The sequence below is a fragment of the Nasonia vitripennis genome, chromosome 1 (genome assembly GCF_009193385.2).
Source record: "Nasonia vitripennis strain AsymCx chromosome 1, Nvit_psr_1.1, whole genome shotgun sequence".
Taxonomy (NCBI): Eukaryota; Metazoa; Arthropoda; class Insecta; order Hymenoptera; family Pteromalidae; genus Nasonia; species Nasonia vitripennis.
The window spans coordinates 18,329,898-18,352,393 of record NC_045757.1 but is presented as its reverse complement, the minus strand read 5'-3'; the positions used below and the strand labels follow the sequence as shown (position 1 = coordinate 18,352,393).

Sequence of the window (22,496 nt, the reverse complement as noted above, 5' to 3'; positions counted from 1 at the left end):
TTATTCACTCTTACTAGCTCTACTTTGCAAAGATCAAGATCAGAGAAAGAGAAAGAAAAGCAGAAAGAGATATTCTGTAGTAGGCGACTTAAATGAGAGCAGCAAGTACACGACCAATAAAAGAGCACATGCATGCGGTTTCCTTACGACAAATGAAAATGGAAAGTCGAAATTATCCGTCTTCGACGCAAGACGAAAGAAACCCACGTATCCCCATAATCAGTTCTCCTGAGTGTGACAAGAAAAGTAGGTAATGCTGTGCATACGCATGCACGTATGAGGATCTTCGTTCCTTTTTTGTTTAATGCGCCTCCTTCTTCTTCTCCGGTTGGTAGCAGTTTTCATTTCGCTGAAATTCCACAATATCTAATGGCCACATACACGTGTATACTCAAGCATCCTTGTGGACAACACTTATCCGGCCGCGCACAGAAACTCGCGTGTCGTGAATGAAAGTATCCTGTGCGTCGTGTCTCTCTTCCCCAGACTACGGGATAATATTTAGAACGATATTTTTCACTTGGTTACCAGAGTGTATAAAGAAAATCGTGCATCCACTATGTGGCTCAGTTCTTGCGCGGAGGCACGCCATGCAACAGGCGTTCCTCTCTAGTGTATTAGTAACATAGAAGCGCGCGCATGGTACCGGTTGATCTTCAGTTCTACTGCTTATTTTTTTAAGCTCTCGTGCCCAATGTACCCGTATAACTGTGGGGACGCATTTTCGCCGAATAAGTAAAGGAATTGCCAGTGCAGAAGAAACTAACTGTAGTTTCTGAGAACAATGATTTTTCACCGTGTAAGTGTTCGATACTGTGATTTTAATGTATTGTCTAGATTCTTATGAAAGGAATTGTTTTTACATCTATCATAATTAATAGCAAAAGAGAATTTCAATACTATGTATAAGTAGGCCAATCAAAATTTGTTATTAGTAGTTTTGTATACTAGTGCTGTAAAGCCGATTTTAGTACGAGCGTAAGTATCCGAGTGAAGCCAGGGTGTCAATTACACGAGTAGATATACGTCTTTCGAAAAGGTATCGGATATTATTTTTCATAATATTAATTACAAATCGATATCTATATTACGGTAGCCGACCATATATAGTATAAAGGACGATTGCAAGTACTTAGTATCTAATTCTAATTTGGAACGCTTTGATTCAACCGAGATGTTGAAGTCAGTGGAAGTAGACAAATATATCTTCTTTACATAGTAAAAATAGAAGCTTGATAAAAAATAGAATTAATATCAAATGAAGCTGCAAATATTCTAACTAATTAAAATGCTTGAACAAATCATTATGACACTCAGATTTATACGAGGACTTACGCATTAGAGAGTTAAATTTTTAAATATATGGTAGTTTTTTATCGTAATAAAATAATTAATCAAACCATTAAAATTTTGTTGAAAAACTATTTATGTCATAAGAAATTATTCAAGTTTACTTGTGAAAATCTTTTCCATTGTTATATTTTTAATATGAAAATTATGCTAAGTAATATTTATGCTTATAGATTAGGAGAAAGTTAATTCCATATAATTTCAGCATATAGTAAAACTCATGCGATCATAATTAAAAATCAATATCAAGTTAAATGAATAAATGATTGTATACGTTTTTGGATCACAAGTTTCTTTAAAGTTAAAAATAGAAATTATTAACATGTACTAAGTTTGCTAAGATATATTTTAATCAGCAAGTATGCGCATCAGCAATGACCGTGAACTAGTGAGAAAGTCCATGAAGTTTTGGTTCTGTGCACATCCAGTCCTTATTCGTATAATGTGCGTGTTTGCTCACATTTTACTTTTCTATTCTGCTTTTCTCTTCTAGGTCATTCTTTGACTTTCAAACAGTCTCTTTTTATGATTCTTTAATTCGCTTTTAAACAATTCATTAATTGATTTATATAAATTATTAATTATTTTGATTACTTTACTTAATTTTAAAATGATATCTTTACATTATCCGTTAACTTTCTCAAATTATAATACGAATAAAATAAATAAAGAACATTTTGATTGTTTTCATGTTCAGTTTAATTTTTTTTTTTTTAGGTAATATTATTTTTATTTTACTGGCAATGCATCGGCGGAGAAAATTTGGAGAACATATCTATTGAGTCAGTTCTAGATCAAGTGGCTATACCTACAAAAATTATAAATGAATTTTTACAAAAACCCGTTAGAAATTTACCGTCGAAGAAATATGTTGCAAACGAAGAAGTTGAGAGTTCAACGATTCATTATGAGAATGCAAATGGTTTCGTGCCTCTAATAGTTTCTACGCAGCCATACGAATTAAAGCATAACAGAAGAAATCTTATACAATATGATGCAATAAATAAAACAAAAAAGAATACACCTAAAATTATTAAAAAAAATTCTACATTTCCTGAAGAAACCAGAATTTTTTTCACTACACCTAATACAGGCGAAAATCGAAGATTGTTTCAAATAGATGACAACCAAAATGAATTCGAATTACTCAAAGTAAATAATGATACACCAGCTGTGGCTACCTACAACTCATTTATTGATCACTCTCGAAATAATTATAAATCCGATCGATCTAATTCGGAAATTAATTATGGAAAATCGCTTAGAACTAAAGACAGGGAACGAGGAAAACGGATCCAAAATTATATGGATAGTTATGATGTGGCAAGCGAAGATGGCCGACAATATACACATAGCGAAGTTGATAAAAATAATAAAAAAGCTTTGTATCAACAAGAAAAAAATCATCATTACAGTGAAGCTAGTACTACAAGTTATGGGACTCAGAAAATATCACCTCAAACTAATTATGGTACAATGACTTCTACAATGTCAAGTATTAAAGCTTTCACTCCAAAGGTAGATAAAAATGAAGCGTACAGATTTAATAATCCAATAATGGTTAATGAAAAGTTTAGGGGACAGTCATTGCCGTCAACTGCGTTTACCTCAAATCATAACGGCGATAAGAAAGATAAATTTGATAGAGCTACTTTAGAAAATAGAGAGTCTGAATCATTATCACAGATTGAAGGAACAAGCAGAAATTATGATTCAGCGAATTTCAGAGATTTTTCAGATGAAAATCTCGATTATATGGAAGAAATGGATAAACCTCGACGAGTACAGAAAACAAGTAAAAGGCGACCGTATCGGTTTGATTCATCTAGAAAACTACCAAAAGAACATCGAGAGATATACGGCGATTCCTACGATGATCAAGGAAGAAAACGCGCAAATAAACCAAAATCAAGGCAAAAACAAAAATCTAAACCTATAGAAGTTGTGAATGAAGATGATCCTTACGAGAAGGAAGAACAATTTGAAGGTGATGAAAATAACCGTAATAATCAGCAACATTTTAACGGTGGTAATACTTGGAATCAAGTCGCACCGAATGTAGAGGTATCACATTCTAATGGTTACGAAATCGATCAAATTGAAAAACCTAAGCTTCACATTGTACCCGTAAATATTTTGTCCAATTTCGATCATGCAACAGCTTTAGATAATAGTCAAGGATTTGATATCACAAATGCAATGTTTACGGGTTTTGTGCATGAAGCACCACTCGTTAGCACAGCTACTCCTCTAATCAGTTCATCACCGAATTATCTAAATCGAAATTCAATACCATCTAGTACTTCAAAATCTTCTACGAGCATATCTACACCAGTTCCCGATGTTATTGTTGGTCAAAGCTCATTTAATAATCCTATTCAGGCCGTATTAATGCCTAATAAACTTCAGCAAAATATGTTAAATCAGTACATGCAAAGTACCGTTTCCCCTACACTTTTTGCGGTAACTCCTCGTCCAGGCTTTTTAGCGTCATCTACTATATCTCCAAGCCTTCAACAAATTTTAAATCAAGTACAATCTTCTATTCCAATTAACCAACATATTTTTAACGCACAACCAACGCAACAGACATACGCAAATTTACTTCAGCCAATCCATTCAAATGCGAACAATCAAATATATGTAAATGCCAATAGTGATCAGGGGCAAAATTTTTATCAATTCAAAAACTCACAATCTGCAACTTCAACATCTAATTCTGAAAGTAATGAATCACAGCATAAAAAATTTAATGTTAATAACGGACAATTCGTTGCATCAGCTAGTTTATCAGTAGGAAATAACCAACATAGCCAAACGAGAAATAAAAATGCTATCAAAAGAAACAATTATCGAAGCAATAATCAGAATCAAAATAAAAATAATAATGATAATATACAAAGAAATCAACAGAAAAAAGGGCAAGGTTCCAGTAATTTTGTTCAACCAACAGTTGTTCCAGCAATTTTACATACAGGTATAGGTTTATATCGCAACCAAAATTCACAACTTGTACAAAACCCACTATTTATAGCAAATTCTCAATCGAATACACCTATTTTTAAAGGAACTAATGAAGGTTTGGATAATTCTATGAAGCAATTACAGTACAATATAAAAAACAATCGATATCAACTTACCAGTATTTCAAGCATTGATAATGCAGGAGGTGCAAGTAATAATGTCAATGCTATCAACAATCTTATTGATCCTATTCAAAAAGCTCAACTACCACTACTTGAAGCGACAAATGTTGAAATTGTAAATCCTAATCTTAATGCAAATGCTTATGCTATTAATCAGGTACCAGCTACTTTAGTAACAACCCCAATACCAATATTTACGACTACTGGGTTTATTGCTTCAAAACAAGCTTTTACATCAACAACTCAGGAACCATTGGTAAGAACATTTTCATTTAACTTAGCAATAAATTATTGAAATAAAATATAGTTAAGCATAATTTAATAATGCAAGTTTTTTTCAATATTCAGGGCGCTGATAGAGCATTGTTTAATCCAATAAACTTTGTTCCAAACTATGACCTTATTAAAAGTCAGTCAGTTTTAAATAGCAATGTTGTGCCAAATAATCAATTTGTTCAACAAAATCTTAATTTGGTACCAGTAGTTCCAGGAGGAAACTTTTACAAACATTCGCAAGGAGCACAAATTGATTTAGCAAATAAACCAAAACTAAGTTCAGATCTTGAAAAATATGCTGAAGAAATGTTTAAAGAATCTTTGAGAACAATATATAACTCACACAAATGGAACAATGATCCTCGATCGCCAGGAAACATAAGTCTTGTCGATAATTCTGATCTTGCTAAATTAAGAAACGAATTACTTAGAATTAAAAATAATATACGAGATTCCAAAATACCAAAAGATGTATTAGAAGCTCATCATACAGAAAATAAATTTCGAACGGTTAGGCCAGACTCATCTATTGAGCAAAATTTTAAAAATCATAAACAACATTCAAAAGGACAGCATCATCATCTTCATCATCACCATCATTCACATCATCAGAGGCATAAACCTGAAATAAGCGATTTTTTAACGCCACCTAGATTAAACTCTTTTATTTCGAAAAGTCCGTTCCATGACAAACCGCCAAAAAAAAGACCAAATCAGAGTCATGGGCAAGGGCATGGCCCACACCCAAATTTTAGTCATGAAAATTCTCGATTACGCCCAAGACAGGGGATAGTGTCAACAAAATCAAAAGGTGAAGAACCACAAGCAAGCACAATTGTAGATTATAGATATTCTATCAGACAACATCATAATCAACCAGATTACCAAAGTGGTCAATCTTATAATTATCCCACATTCACCACTTCGCTGCCGGAGAGTGATCACTTTAGATCTTCGGCTGAATATAGATCCTCAGAGGGAGACTTTTATGACATTAATCACCAAAGAACTCATAATTTAATGGGTCTCCTCATGAAGAATAAACAACTACCTCCAGGTACACAAGGAAACTATTACAGTGACAGTCAAGCAATTAATAAAGCTTTTCACGAAGAAAACCAACGAATGCAATCGCAGGCGTACGAAGATGCATTAAGGAACTTTGGAAAAAGATCAGATGGACAAGTTAAATTAATCACACATTCTTTGGTTTCAAGGAAAGTTCCGTCCAACAAATACAGAATATAAATATAAAATCAATGAGTTGATATTAGTCATTAGCAGTGTGATTTTAACTATGCTAAATTCACCAAATATGTAATATTTAAAGAGATTGATATGCTATGTTATATTATTTTATTATATCTTATAATATTTTTTCGTTATTTATACATTAATTTTATGCAATGAATTAAATATAATTCATTTGCGTGATAACAAGTTTTGAAATACGTTATAAAGTATGGGTTGCTAAAGAGCTTAATTTTGAGTTCATTTTGTAGAATACTTTTATCGCAATCAAATACAATATTTTATATAATATCATTAATTATTAATGTGAGCATATAATAGAAAATATTGAGAAATTTATTTGTTAAAAGCAACGCATATTTGCGTAATAAATTTGATTATGACTGACAAATTAGTATTTTAGAGTAAAAAACTGGTTGATGAATATTGTACTGTAAATAAAAACAAGATAGAAAAATATATACATTATTTTATATATTGCATGTTTTATTTCACTTATTAAATACATAAATGTTATTTACGTATAATATCAAAATATACTTCTTAACTTTAAGTTTATGTATTTATACATTATATGCCTAGGCATAAAGGTTATTGTTATGGAAAAATTAATGAAATGTAACGACTATAAAGGATTATGCAAAGGTTTCTAAACTCGTCGGATGTATTTTCTCTGTTTTGTAAGAGTAAAGATTTATTGTCAATTTTAGTATTTTCCATTAAAGATTGTAAGATATAATTAGTTCTAACTATTGTGTAACTTACTGATTTCTATACTAAAAAGGAAAATATATAAATGTAAATATCTTACAATCCATATTACTTGAAACCATATTTCCAATATGACGAGAGCATCAGTAATACTATTTGTTTTTTTTTAAAGCAAATTAATATTTAAATTAATGCAATTCCGCATTACAGTAGAAAATAAAACATCTAATTACTTGAAAACAACTTGTTTTGATTTGTATTTAATAAATTAAAAATGAACAATGAAAAATATAACAAGATTTAAAAATATTTTATTGCTTCACCATATTAAATTGTTAACTTTTTTTGTTATGTTACCGGAACAAACTTATATTTAAGTTCTTACTTACCTATGGTGAACTCTTATTATGTTTTGTTTATGCTTACTTTCATATACAATGAAAAGATAAATGTGAAATCGTACAAGCTACAGCATAGATCTTTTTACTAAGTATAAAAGCCATTCATCGAGATCCTATAGTTAGTGGAAAAGCAAAAAGTATCTGAAAAATATTGAACATCGAGTTGAGATTTTTGCGATAATACAATGATATGAAATTCATCATTCGTGTATTAAAATATATTTTTTAAATAAGTGCATACTATATGTAAGTATAAACGATTCGGAACAAGGATCAGATAATTTATAACGTTATATGCTATGAATGAAAGTATAGAAAGAAATATTAGTTTACTTTTGTCTACGCAGAACATTAATCAAAATTTAGGTATTGATTCATTGCGATAAAGATGAGTTAAAATATTTGCATAGATGCTTATGTGTGCTCGTTTACTTTCCTAATCAGAATTAAAAATCACAGTATTACAACTTTAAAATCATCTTCAAATAAATATAAAAATCTATTAAAAGTATAAAGCTTCAATCAAGAATAATAAAATAAAAGAAACGGAGTGATGAAGAAGACGCGTTTTTGCTAAATAAATGTCTATCAAAAACCTTGGCAGTCGTGAACTTACAGTAAAGAAAGAAGAAATTCGGACACTTGTAGCAAGTCAGCACTATTGGTAAGAATGTCAATGACGCGCTGAACCACGTCGCTACAACATCAGAGGTGAGTAGTGGTGGGCGACGGTATCGCGGGATAGCGAAGAGATTTAACTTGCTTTTTCTTAGCGCGCTTTTTATCGCTTTTAGAAAAGTGTAATCCGTTCCGTTGTCTCGCACCGCTTAACGCAGAATATAAAAGAGGCTGGAATACCGCTGCCGCGGCAGTTCATAATCTGGCGTCTGTCAGATGGATATCATGCTGGTACGTGGGGATCGATTTTAAATAACTAAACTCATTTGTTAATGTTTAACCAACATAATAAATAAAATAATAAAACTTAAATACAGTAACATAATTACAATTTTTGTGAAAATGTGTTCAGTGTTCCAGTGATTAGTGGAAATCTTTGTTCTTGTACTATTATACAAATTTTAACAGATAAATAGTTACAAATCCAAGTCTTATTCCTATAAATATAAAATTTTGAGTAATTTTAAATGATTTAAGTATAACTGTACCATCTAATCTTCTTATAACTTAGTTTATTTATTTTTAATACAAACTTTTTCTAAAAAATTGAGTGTTCGATATTTTCAGATCTATAATTTATTTGACTTGTAAATACGTTGATGATTATGTTTTACGAATATAATATGCATTTTTATTGTGCGATGCTTTACTAATAAGTATTGCTTTTTAAAAAGTTTTTTTTTTTGTGAAACTGATAGCGAGTTTAATGTTTTATTGAAAATTGCTCAAGGTATTAAATGAGATAATAGATAAAACTAAATATAAATTGTATAGTTAAATGTTGTGAAACATTTGCAATGATTTTTCAATGAATCTAAATGACATACTTTAACAGCTTTCTTCGTACTTTAACATCTAAATGACGTACTTGAACAGCTTTCTTATACTAATTCCAGAATTTAAGTACATGACAAAATCAAGCCAATCTGTTCAGTAAGTCAATGATCAATTCTTGACTAATGATAATACGGCCTGTTAAAAAAAAAGCTTTTTATCCTCCTTAAAACGATTGATAGATTTTTAAATTACAAACAACTTATTTAATCAAGCTACAAATAAAAATAGCTATATTATAATTGCAGATTCGATGGATAATCGTTCTCTTCGGAGTAAGTGTAGGATCATGTCTGACGCTGGAAAATAATTCTACTGCCACGCCCCAGAATAGTACAACGAATTTGTCAACACTGAATAACGATTTACAGCAAAGTATTAAGCCCAAACGCCAGCTCGACGAGTTTGACTTTGATTCAAGTACATTCGACGATTTACCGAGTATATTTCCCGCTAAAGAAATCACCAGTCTAAGTACTTTTAATGATGATGAAATCGAAGATATTAGTGGATTTATACCTTCCGCCTCGTTTAAAGTTACACGAAGCAACTCTGAAAGTCTTGGTACGCATGGGGAAAATTATGAGTCTCCTAATCCTCCTGCTCCAAATTATCATTCTTCTCCACAAGTAGCTTCGCAAGCAACTAATTCCCAAGCCAATCTCTACTCTAATGAAGATTCAGAAGCATTAAGTCAGGTACGCCAAACTGAGACATCATATAATAATCAAGTAACAACACCATTGTACATTGATAGTTATGTTACTCATCCGAAGTATGCTGCGACTAAGTCTAGCGCTTTTCCAAGTGAAAACCAGTATAAAGTCCCAGCTAAGGTACAATTTAACTCTTATCCTACATTGTCTGAACTTGCACCTAATGTTCCCGTCTACGGTCCAATCGCTCAAGTTTCATTACATTCTATTGTCCCAAATAATCATCATCAGGTTCAACAATCGGCTTCACAAAATACTGCCTACAAGGCACCAATAGCTCACAATTTTAAGAATATTCACCCTACGACCAAAGTCTATGCCCCATTGCATGCTCATAATCAACAGCAGCAATATGACCCTCAATTTCAAAATTATGCACATAATCCTTATGATAATGTTCAGTACACTACTACTCCAGGACTAGAAATAAGTAATAAAAAACTTGAGCTTCCAGTCATACAATTACAAACAGCACAGAATTATCCAGGTTATATACAAACGCTAGAAACAACACCACTGATTTTTAGTAGTGAAACCGGTCTACAGTACAAAGCAGATCCAGGGTTTAGACTATCTTATGAATTCGCCAAACCAAAACATAATCATCCTAATCAAAGATCTGGTACTAATTCGCCATTCTTAGGTGTTGCAAGCCCAATTCAAGTTTTGCCTGTACAAACTGCTAGTAGTACTGCTCAATTTCCGAAATTCAAAGGAGCTAGTATTGGGCAGTTCCCTAGTAGAGGTTTTTCAAAGATACCAAATGATTATCAGGAATTTAAATCACAGCCACAGTTACACTTTAATGCAAATGCAAATACTAATCCAAAAAGCTATCATCAGTCTGCATTTTATACGAAACCATTAGAAGAAATTAGAACTGACGTGGAGGTTATAGACAAAATAAAGCCTATTCCCCCTCTACCTAAAACAGATGATGATGATGATGAAACTGCTGATGATGATAGTGGAGAAGGTTAGTATTACATTATATATTATTTAAAGTCACATCGTTTATTATTTGGTACACTTAACCGTCAAAAAATCTAAGAAGGAGTAATACGGCTTTTACATAAGGTAAGTTTGGCTGCCAAAAGGTAAGCAAGTAGAAACCGATGTTAGCCTAACCTAACCTGCGAAAAGGCCGCATTAAACTTACAAATTTTTAAATTGTTCTTCTTGGACGTTTTGTTCATAAAGTGTACATAATTAAAAAAAATTTGCTTGAATAGCTGATTTATTTTTGCATAAATTTTTCATTTCATTCTTATGAAAAAAACTTTATTAATTATCTTTCAAATAATGTATAAAATTATACATTTTCAAGACTTTGTACTATAATAACTAAAACACGCATAAAGATTTTCAATATTACCGTATGATTCAGGTTTCAAAAAGACCGACAGTTATTTCCCTAAAAACGATGACGATGATGACGTCGAAACGTTACCGAAAAAATACTTTAAACAGTCAGAATTGGAAGGCGACTTCCAGCCTTCCAAATCTTATCCATTTGATGAATATGATGGTAAATTTGGCAAGCAAAAAAAAGTAAATATTAATGATGAAGATGACGACGATGACGATGACGACGATGCGAATGTAAATCTAGCCGCTAAATATCGATATCTAGCTAAATCAGAAGACGACGACGATGATGACGATAATGACGAGAATGCAAGTGCAGAAGATAAACCCAAATCTAAGTATAAAGTTTATCCTTTGCATAAAAACTTCCGTAAAAATAAAAACATTGAAGATGACGAAGATGAAGAAGAAACTCAGAAACAAGAGAAACGAGAAAAAATTCTGGATCGTGAACAGCATGGCCGAAGGAAAAGTAAAGGTCATAAGGGACGTAGTAAGAGTTATGCTGATGAATTTGAAGAAACATTTAGAAGGAAACCTAACAAACTTAGTAAGAATTAGTATTATACCAAAAACTTTTAGTAATATTACCTAATATTATAGAAGAATATGATTAAAACTATGAAATTGAATCGCTTCAATTAAATTGTTTGTCTTACCAGCAATATCATTTCATTATTTAATTATTTATCATGAAATTATTAATTTTTTTTATCATCACAAATATTTGAAAGTGTCGACGAATAATTTTCAAAATTGGTATCATTATATGTTTATTATAAAAACCACAAATTAAGACTAAGTTACATGCATTTTTAAAACTGTTACTTTTTTTTATTTTTATACTTTCATTTTCAGAACATTCTCATCGTCGTTCAAAAGGTTCCAAAGCCTCAAAAGAATCCAACGAAAGACCTCGAATATCTGCAAGTTACTCTGCATCAGCATCGCTGAAAAAAAATCGTCATCGTGCTTACCGCGATGAAAGTGGTGAACCATCTAGTCGGCCATCATCTCTGTCAGGACCGACAAGACAAACATTTAAAAGAGATTATAGATTGGAAGAATCTGATAAGCCTAAGAAGGACATTAACAGAAAAACTTTACCACAGGTTGTTTGGCAAGATTCCTATGGAATGAGAGTGAACAATCCTGAGGACGAAGCGTTACGTTCCAGTTATTCAAAGGAAGAAGCTGCTGGTGAGGAATCTGCAGAACGACACATCTTTGATAATCTTGAACTGTTTGATTATTAAGAAGTAAAGTAGTTAGTTTAATAAATTTATTTTATCATGCAGGCGTATTTGCAGATATTTCGAAAGTACTTGTTAATATATAGACGTTGATACTGCATAAACAGCCTGCACGAATGTATTATCAGTTTTGTATTTTATCGACTATTTTTTTTTTATATTTTTCATAAAAAATTACAAATAAAATTTTTCAAAATACTTTGTTATTCTATGCTATGCTAATAACTGAGTTTAACATACCTTATTCCTTTCAATTAACTTTTCACTTTTTTTTAATCCATTTTAAATTCAATTTTGTATAGCTTTATTTACTACTTATACTTTAATTGATTATACTTCACTGTCTTAGTGATCGACAGTTATGGAAGTACGAGAAAGCCATCCACAACTTCCAGCCAAGAATTAACAACAAAACTACCGCACAAAAGTACAACACTGCCTTCCCAAAATGATGATAAACTTGGTTCCTCAACGTTCAGTAGACGTGGTAGTTGGAAATCTGCAGGAATAAAAATCAAGCCGATTTCTAACGAAAGCTACAGCAAACCATCAGGATCAGGATTGAAAGCTCTTGTAAACCCAAAGCAAAATTACTTCAGTCCGCTTCTTGGTCGAGGAGAGATTTTTCGTACTCTTAAAGGTGTATGACGTGTTTATTTAATTATTCACAGAGTATTCAAAGTTTCGTAAATTTATTAAAGTGGACTATGAGAATATATAGGTAAACCTCACAGTGATGAGAGTAAAAAATGTACTATCTTAACTTTCAGTGGAGTGCGCTACCAGATCACTCTTATACAATAAGTTTTAGCTGTTTTACATAAACTATATTTTTCTAAAAAGTATGAACGTTAATAGATCAACAATTTTAATATCTGCTAATTTATATTTTCAGTAGATAAAATACTTCATAAAGATATTTTCTCAAAGAAAAACAGAAGAAAAATTAGAATTGTTTTAAAATATCAAATCATATGTTAATATTAAATAATACATAGTCTAGCAAATGATTCTTGCAGATAAATTTATCACTTGTATGTCTATATTAAATCAAACTCAAGCCTAACTTCAAAGTATCATTTAATTTAGATTTTTGACAAAAAAGTATTTAAAAGAAACACAATACAATTATAAGTGATAAGCTTATTCATGTACATGTTTATTACGATCAAAAGTATAAATTTGGAAAGTTAAAAATGAAATCACATAATGATTAAAAATTAGTAAAAGTAAAGGTTATAATTGTATAAAATTATTTTTTATATTTTTATATACTTCGAGTTTGAAAAAATATAAATAAGCTATAAATAATAGAATAATACCACAAATAAAATTTAGCATTAAAAATCATTAGAATTTTGATAAATACAAATTTTAAACAGAAGACATGATAGTTATTTATTGTAACAAGCGTGTCATCTTATTTGAAAATATTGAAATATTAAATATCTGTTGATTGCGATTAGTTGAGTTGTTGCGCAGTAAAATCTTTCTTGTAAAATATTATGTTTCAAGAACAAGAGCTTAGTTGCAAAAATAAGTTATATTAAAAAAAACTATTTTTTATAAATAGGTAGAAAAAATCTCAACGTTTATACTTGTCATTGTATTGTTGTAGAATTTTAGAGCTTGAATTTAGTTATAAGTAATTCGAAGTTTTGATACCGATATTTTATGTTACATTGTTGAAACTTATATTTTTGTATCTTACAATGTTGTAATCTTTGTTATTAAGTTAGTACTGTGAGAAAATTAAAATTAATTATGTAATATGTGTAATTAAACATATTATTTTCTACGCTTTTATAGTTAAAAGACGAAAATACACTGAAATTATATTATAAAAGATAGTTAAAAGTAGTTAAACATTTTTTAAACTTCAAAGTTATAAAAATAATATTTTCATGGAATGTAAAATTTAATATGTCTCTAATATATTTGAATTATTATTTCAGAATATAATTGTAGAAGACGAAAATTTCCAATTTCAGGGTATTTTTTACTTTGTTATTTTGTACTACTCTGATATGCACATTCTGTCAAATTTATTATAACTTTCGTTCATCACAACCAAAATCTGTTTCCATCAAATCACTCGGCGTAAGTGACGTATCAAAAGCAAATCGTTAGCTATTAATTTACTAAATCGGGCTGTATAAAACCCAAAAACGGTATATATTAATTGAATGTCCGACGGAAAATCACTTTTACTATTTGCCGACGTGCGATGTTGCTTCACAGTCGGCATTTGAAGTTTTTCAGATCACTTATAACTAGATTGTTTGTATTCTTAATTATATTTTTGCATCCTTTTTCCCTTATTCACACGTTATGTTAATCATGCAATCAATCGCATATCCTTGCATCTACTCTCTAATTCAACTACAATCATATTCTTGAGTGTTTATATTAATTGGATATGTTAATGTTATTATTTTTAATATGATAACGAAAAATACATCGGGACCTTAGAAAAAAGAGAGCAGTGTTCTATAATAGGAGTCTTTCTTTATACCTATATATTTTCATTTTGTGTGTTTTCACTGGATAGCAAAATTTCTTTCTGTAGAATACAATAGAGCCGGAAAACTTTTTAGATATAAAGTACTGATGTATGAAATGATTACTTCCGTGAGTTTACCTTTTCGATTAGATAAATTATGGTTACGTCGTCAATCTATCCAATTTCTTTTGTTATATTGTAATGTATCAGTATTATGGGTTTAATTATGTGATTGTCCTCTTCATCTCTAATAATAATGATACCGTATCACTTCACTTGATGCTTTTCAGATATATAACGGCTTCCAAAATCTTGGAAGGTACAGTTGAAACTTATACGAACGAGACAACATGAAGGCTTTTATAGCTGTAAGTCAATATATTACTTATTTTAAAAATATCTGTATGTAACGCTATTTATATTCATTTATTGAAATTTGCTATGAGTATAGACAAAAAGTGTAAAATAAAACTTAATTATTTTCTAATAATAATAATAATAATAATGGGAAGATTTCAAATTTTGAAATAACTAATATTGAAAGTGTTACTTTCAAAAGCCGATGTTATACAAATGAATCAGATTATAAATAAGTAACTTTTAAATTTATAATAACAGTAAAATATATTTCATTTATATACTATGCTACTTTATACTTTTTTAATCTTTATTCAAGATAATAACATTCTAAGAAACTTTTATTAATAATCTATGCACGGAAAGATAATTTTCACAGTGTCCGTCGTTTTGGCTGAAAACGCAAGGGAAAAGCAATCTCACAAAGACAAGCGAGGCATCAGTAATTATGGATCGAACCCTCTTAATTTAGATCCTTTTAATGGATTATCGAGCTATGATGCTTCACTCTGGAATCCAGTCAACATTGCACACCCTATCTGGGACTCAGCCATTACGTCTGATCTTGCTCTTGGACGAGTGCAGCTGCAGGCTACACATAATCTTGCTCTCCAGGTAAATCTTTAAATTATGGCGAATCGAATAGTAAGATAGTTCAAATAAAACAAAATGTGAATTTAATAAAGATTGAATAAAAATTTGTATTAAATAATTTGTTTAATTAGTTTTCGTAAATACCACAATATAATCTACATTAAAAGTATAACGTTAAACTGAAACAAATTAATGCAAAGAATCAATTTTTCTAGACTTTGCAAGATCATCATCAAGGAACTCCAAGTATAGCATATTCGCCTGAAGTATTAAGAGCTATACAACATGCTAAAGAAGCCAATCATCACGTACATTTAGCCCAGCATCGGGTTGATGAAGCTAAACAAGCTGCGATTCTTCAACAGAGAATTGCTCTAGCAAAGGAAGCAGCTGCCCGCGAAGCTGCACACAGGTAGCTGTTCCTATCACAAATAACTACATGACATATAGTATGAGGTTTTATCACGTGGTCACCACGCTCGACCGCGTGCATTACCGCGCATGGCTATATTCATACATATTACTAATTTGTTAGAATAAACATATTTCAGAAATTTGGAACTATTATTAGCTTAGAAATCGAAATTGCCTGATGTTCATATTTTGATGTTCTGCAAACCCACTACTATTACTTAGCAATAATAACACATTATTTTAACCATGATTTTTTCTTAGTAGAGTCTTCTTAGTTCTATGAACGACCCATACATTTTTCAGAATAATTCTCATCCGCCCAATTTTGCGGCAATCTGTGTTCTGTCACATCGCGTTTCCGTGGGCTGCGAACAATCTCCTGTGAATTTGATGACAAGCATGTAGTTTCCTTTGTAAGCTTAGTTCTAGAAAAGCGTTTAATAGTCTTTATTTCCGGCAACTAACGAAATCTCAACTGTTCTCTGTGCAGATCAGCGGAAATAGCGGCTCACGCAGAGGCAGAGGCAAGGGCTTCAGCCAAGCATCTGGTCGCACTGCAGCAACGACTAGCCACTTTGAAGGATGCCGTTGCAGCAGCACAAAGGGTAGCCGCAGCTCGGGAAACGGCGGCTGCCGCTGCTATACAGCGCAGTGCTGCCGATACCGCGGCTGAACTTCGAAAGCAGGACGTCGACAAGCAAATTACCCAGAGCGAGCGTGAAGCTAGGGTTTGTGCACTTTTCTTTCATTTTTATCATATAAGTATTGGGCATCGATCTATGAAAACAGATCTTATTTCATTATTATGGAATAGGTATAATAAAATACTTTTCGTAACACATGCACGATTTTCGCGTTTTTTTTGACCTAAAATTAGGGACTAAAGTAGTCGTTTTCCGACCAGCGGGCGAAAAAATGCAGCAGCGGGCGCAAAAGTATTTTTACGCCCATTAATTTCGAGTAGTGGGCGTAAAAGTACTTTTGCGCCCGCTACTCAATTCATTAGCAAATCTTCTAAAAATGCGAAAATCAGTACATGCGTTACAAAAAATATGGTGTGCACCAAGGGCTAAGCGGGCTTTTTGGCCTGGTGTGGTTACAGTACTCGTCTGCGGCTCATAAACGCCCCCGCCTTCGGCTCGGGCTAACTCGCCTTGACTCGTACTGCAAACTCCACACTCGGCCTAAAAAAGCCCACTTTACGCCCTTGGTACACAATATACTATAAAAATATAATTATAATTTCAAGTTGATTTTGTTGTACCTATTTCGCAAGCAAATAAACACCAAAATTTTAAAAAATGATAAATAGGATAAAAAGTTAATTTATTAGCTTTGCAAGCGTTAAAAGCTTGAATTTTGAATTTTCTTAAATATTTTCAAACTTCACTTTATTTTAAACAATTTAAATATATAAATAAATTTATATTTTGTGTTGTTTTTAGGCAAGGGATTTGGTTGCTGCGAAAGAAAATGCTATCTCGCAAGCATTACACAATAACGCTGTTCAAAAGCAAGCTCCTGCTCACCATCCATGGAGTTGACGTTCACGCATTGAATTCTTCTATTAGTATAGACACATCAGCATAATAACCATAGTTCAGCAGAAATCTAAAATGTCTAAAATTATTTGAAAAGAAGCGGAGTGAATTGTCATAAAATGATATACTCGGTGTTGGTATAAAACAAACCGTCGTTAATTGTTATTCAAACATTTTTTGTAAATGTAATATTATGAGGCGATGCTTCTTAAATGCAATAATAAATATTTTTTAAGAGTTAAACTGTACTTACTAAAACATTAATAAATAAAATTCTTTACATTAGTGACGACTGTTCTTCTCAAATTTATAAAACACTATTGTATGAGTTAAACCTATGTAAGCCATGTGCAAGACTTCTAACATTCCTTATTAATTATTAATTGCTCTTTGTCGATTTGTGCTGCCCCGTGCACGATTTAGTATAGTAAATACTATTTCGGGGCCGGTCGCCTCGTGTGCAGAGATACAAGGGTGTCTCTGGGGCCGAAGGAGCTAGAAAACACGGGATTCTCGCGATGCTCGACAGGTCGTTAAGGAGCAAGCGTAAAATAACAAATTTCATTTGTTTTGAAAAAATATCGTGTGATTGGCGTGCACGGTCTGGGAGATTACTTTTGACTTGCATACGGTGAAGACCTTGTAAAAGTTAACATTAATAAAAAGTTCTGCATTAATTAAAAAGTGTTCGCCTTCATTCTACAACTATATATTATGAAGCCTTTGTATAGGACGATACTAATAAATTATTGTAATATAAATACATGTTATGAACCATCCGTGCTTTGATATTCGATTCAAAACTTGTATTAATATTAAATCTCGAAATGCATTTTTCGAACCACTAGTTCATGTCGATGATAACAAACTCAAGTAGAAGTTTCATTAATCAAAAATATTAGCTGTCTAAATTACATACAATGACTTTATCGTTTTCGCGAAAAATTAACAACAACGGCTAAAGTCAGCTCGCCACATCGATTGTTCAATATTTAGAGATAAAAAATACGTATGTCAAGGTAAAAATCTAGTTAGATATATCGTTCCAATATAATAGCAAACGAAAGCGATAAATATGTAAGCCGGAAACCTTTCACTTAGTCTATTTGTTCCTCACTTCAATTCATTTGATTTGAAAAATGAATACAACTTTTACGTAGACTAAGCTATTAGTAGATAGATAAAACGACAAAATTATAATATCAATTTACATTTACTAAAACTGTATATAAACTAAAATAAAAAATGCGCGAGTCTAGTCACTTTCCCGATAGCAAAATTATGACAATTTCGAGTCATCAAATGAATTATTAAAACACCGACAGATACCTTCTCTCCGATTAAAGTAACTCCGATTAAGTTAACTTTTCATACGATACGTCGTGAATAAATTTGGTATGGTAAAAGAAGAGTTTTATTAAGTTGATTTAATTATTATATTTGACAAAGCAATGAAAGTTTAAACACAAAATATTCATATGAATGAAGAAATGTAAGTGAATCGTGCTGTCAACCAGTTTACGCACAAATACAACCAGTCGAGTATAGGTGCATACTGAGTCGTTTCCCCTTTAAGGAAGGGGGGACGAGTGTATTGATCAATCAGCTTATACGGTTCATCAGTTCTTCGTTCAAATTGCCCGTGACTCCGTCCTTCCGTCTCCTCCCCTTCGATCGCGTGCGCAAATTTACACGAACTATTCGCTAATCGCTAAATACAACCCTTGTATACGTAACATGCTCCAAGTACCTATGTACCTCGTCTATGGCTAACTAACTCGTTTGGTGCGTCGGATCTTCCGGTTTTCCATGTACGGCAAATCTAGAAGGTTGTTTGGAGTAATCGAAGGAGTGGGCAGGACGTTGGCGTAGCCATGTGTAAGTTCGTCGGTTGGTCGACCCTATAAAAACGTACCGGTACCTCATGGTTTCGCGTAGTGTACGGTGACTCGTTGAACGATTTAATCGGTTGCTGAGTTGCTAAGTCGTACAATGATATTGTGTGTAAGTAAGATATAGGAGCCTACAATATAAAATGGAAATTTGTATCGCAAAGTTCGGTAGCAGGATTAAAGAGGCAGAAAGGATTTTTAATTTTCTTTTACGGCCCAAGATTTTATAGAGACAGCGTGATAATATAGATAAATTACACGAGAGCTTGAAGTTTGAAGGTCAACCTTGCGATAAATTACGTTCTGCATAATATGTACTGAATTTATAAAATAATGTTGCTTTTAACTTTTTTCCTAACTACACGTTTTACTGGAATATTCATGAAAGCCTTAAATCTGTTCAAAACCCACAACCAAATTTTCAGTTAATCTAACAAAATCGGAAGTTTATATCCAACATAAATCGGAAGTTTATAAATATATAATAATATTATTTTTTATACCGTAGTATAAAGTGTATAATATACCACAGTATAAAGTATAGTCATAAAATCATACGTTTAAGTACAAGAGCGAATGATTATCAAACCTTTTTTCTTTTCTAGGCTACCATCACGCTTCTACTATTGAAATGCATATCAGCAGAATATGGAAGTAGTGCAAATTCAGGGTGGCAGTAAGTCGCTCTTATTGTTTGTAACTAAGTGAAAAACTGAATGTATTTACTCATTGTAATTCTTAAAACTCCAATCAATCAATTGAAATAACTGTACATAGATAAAATAACATTTTACTTTAAAGCGATGCAAGAGGATGTTTATTAATTCTCTAACAAATGACATTATTTAAACTTAAATCAATAATCTACCAACCTTATTATATCGTAATTATAAAATAAATTTTAATATACACATGCATATATAAACAATTATTTATCAGTTCATAAATCGTTCTTAGACAATATGCATCGCAAGGCATCAGTAACTTTGGTAGAAACGACTTAAACTATGGAGGACAGAGGCAGGATTTCAGTATTCTAGGGTCACATGGAGGAGGTTGGCACAATGGTGGAGGTTGGAGTGGCGCTGGAGGATGGAATGGTCACATCGGCATTAGTAGTTCCGGTTGGAATCACAATCAGCATAATGATCACCATACAGCTGGGATTCCAATTGGAGAACATATTGAAATAACGAAGCCAATAGCTATTCCTGTCATTAAAAACATCGGTAAGTGATATGTAAAACGTAAATAATAAGTTGATCATCTCCAAGTATAAAATAAATAGTATAATAACAAAATGATACCAAAATAATAAAAGATAAAATGTTTTAATTTAATAGGTATTCCTTTAGCCCAACCAATCGGCATTCCTGTTGCTCACGTCACAGCAGTTGGAGTTCCACAGCCCTATCCTATTCACGTGCCAATAGCTCATCCGGTTGCTATACCTGTAATAAAAACTGTGGCTACAATAATTGCGAAAAAGGTTCCATACCCAATAGAAAAAGTTATACCCGTCCCAGTAGAAAAACCGATACCAATCCACATCGAAAAACATATCCCTGTACCAGTAGAAAAACCTTACCCAGTGCATGTGCCTGTTTACAAACACGTTTTCCATCATCGCAAGAGTCATGGTTGGCGTCGCTAGAGCTATAATCTCACTGAAGTCTACCTGAAAAAGTTCAGGAAGAGTATTTGACCGAGAAGGAAAGTCAACAAAACAAAAAGCTGATCACTGATTCCGGAAGCTTAGCTTTAGTAATCCGAACAAGAGTAATGAATAAGCTTAATTATTTCTAACCAATAATTTTCCTTCGATTCAAAAACTACCAACAAATTACTCTTTTACTAAAAATTGACATTTTTTATTGCTTTTCAAATTGTATCCATAAGACTTTCTAGTGTTTGTTAAATAGTTGTAAAATTATATTATTACGTTGTTAGGATAATATTATTACGTACAAGCTATTTTCATAGATAGATATTTGCCAAGCGTAAAGAATTATGTTATGATAGCTTTGTATTATACTAATATACGTAAATAATTTGTAAATATTTTTTAATGTAAATATAAACTTTATATATACATATCTTACACATATAAAGAACTTTATATGTGATTCTGTAATGTTTTATTTTTTACGAATTATTTTATTATTATTTTAATTCTTATTATTATTATTATTATTATTATTATATAATAAATGTATGAGAAATGTAAAATGTAGTAAGTTTGAGGTTTATTTTCATATATTCTGATATACTCTGTAGATAAGTATACACCCTTATGTACGCGAAAATGATTTACGCTGTATACATATATACAGCAGATTTTATTTTGAATACGTTAATATAGCTCGTGACCGTTACAAAGAATATTGTCCTTTTTTCCACGTAACTCACTTCGTGGGAAGTAACTTTTTTAGTTTTCAAAGCAGGAAGTTATACAGCCTATAATCAGAAGTGAGAGCTTTCCTTTGGAATAAAAAAAATTGAATTGTGTGGCAATTTGGTTACACGGTATTGATAAAATATTCGTATGAAAAGTTCATACGATCTCTCATGAAATAGGAACTCAGTAGCTATTTTATTTTGAACGTGTCATGATATGGATGATACAAAAATCATAGAATGGCTTTTACTTTCATTTAAATACCTTTGTATATGATTCTTTGTATCTAAAAATTATTTGAATAATTTGAAATAAATTACTGTAATTTGTACCATCCACACTATAACTATGTGTTATTTATGAAGAATCGAACTAATTTAAGCACTATACAGTTATTGAACACCAAATCCATCTATAACTTTACTCTTTCTCATATAGGTATACAAACTTATAAGCTGCATACTTGTAAGGTGAAAGCAAACTAGGCGTATTGTTTCCAATCACGAACGTTTGTGCGGTTCTTAACGAAAAACTGCTATATCGATTTGCCATGCATCATTTCCGTATGACTCAATGCACATTTGAATCTCGTACAGATAATTAATGGTGTCATACTTTCCGCTTTTCCCAAATCATGGATGGCTAGTCGACCGGTGCCACCGATTGTTGCAAGCAAACAATTGAGAGGTTCCTAGTTGCACTCCTAGCGAAAGGTTCACGGACAATATCAAAGTGTTGGCAGTGAAAGGGAGACCGGACGTTATAAGCCTCGTTGAACGCTATATTTAAGAAGTGGAACGGTAGAAGATGTAT

The 22,496-nt window shown here is 31.9% G+C and overlaps 4 protein-coding genes across 5 annotated transcripts; all 4 read left to right on the top strand.

Annotated features, from left to right (window-relative positions):
• The first annotated feature begins 565 nt into the window (after window positions 1–565).
• On the top strand, window positions 566–6,110 carry LOC107980551 (putative uncharacterized protein DDB_G0277255). 2 transcript variants are annotated; one of them, XM_016981465.3, is made up of 4 exons: window positions 566–799; window positions 2,068–4,327; window positions 4,418–4,752; window positions 4,845–6,110. In XM_016981465.3, the coding sequence occupies exons 1-4, from the start codon at window positions 785–787 to the stop codon at window positions 6,018–6,020; spliced, it is 3,786 nt and encodes a 1,261-aa protein (XP_016836954.1). In that variant the 5' UTR covers window positions 566–784; the 3' UTR covers window positions 6,021–6,110. The 2 variants fall into 2 exon arrangements, with proteins under 2 accessions (XP_016836954.1, XP_016836953.1); XM_016981464.3 differs by having other exon boundaries at window positions 2,068–4,752.
• Window positions 6,111–8,029: 1,919 nt separating this feature from the next.
• On the top strand, window positions 8,030–12,836 carry LOC103316425. Its single transcript, XM_016983661.2, has 5 exons — window positions 8,030–8,044; window positions 8,896–10,339; window positions 10,751–11,281; window positions 11,590–11,931; window positions 12,334–12,836. The coding sequence occupies exons 1-5, from the start codon at window positions 8,030–8,032 to the stop codon at window positions 12,630–12,632; spliced, it is 2,631 nt and encodes an 876-aa protein (XP_016839150.1). The 3' UTR covers window positions 12,633–12,836.
• A 2,001-nt stretch (window positions 12,837–14,837) lies between these two features.
• LOC100679145 lies at window positions 14,838–17,678 on the top strand. The gene is made up of 5 exons (XM_003426795.3): window positions 14,838–14,855; window positions 15,211–15,459; window positions 15,654–15,850; window positions 16,343–16,580; window positions 17,298–17,678. Exons 1-5 carry the CDS (start codon window positions 14,838–14,840, stop codon window positions 17,394–17,396), a joined length of 801 nt encoding a protein of 266 aa, XP_003426843.1. The 3' UTR covers window positions 17,397–17,678.
• Window positions 17,513–21,376, top strand: LOC100679183 (zinc finger protein 512B-like). Its single transcript, XM_016981728.3, has 4 exons — window positions 17,513–17,530; window positions 19,891–19,961; window positions 20,243–20,514; window positions 20,629–21,376. The coding sequence occupies exons 1-4, from the start codon at window positions 17,513–17,515 to the stop codon at window positions 20,937–20,939; spliced, it is 672 nt and encodes a 223-aa protein (XP_016837217.1). The 3' UTR covers window positions 20,940–21,376.
• The last annotated feature ends 1,120 nt before the right edge of the window (window positions 21,377–22,496 follow it).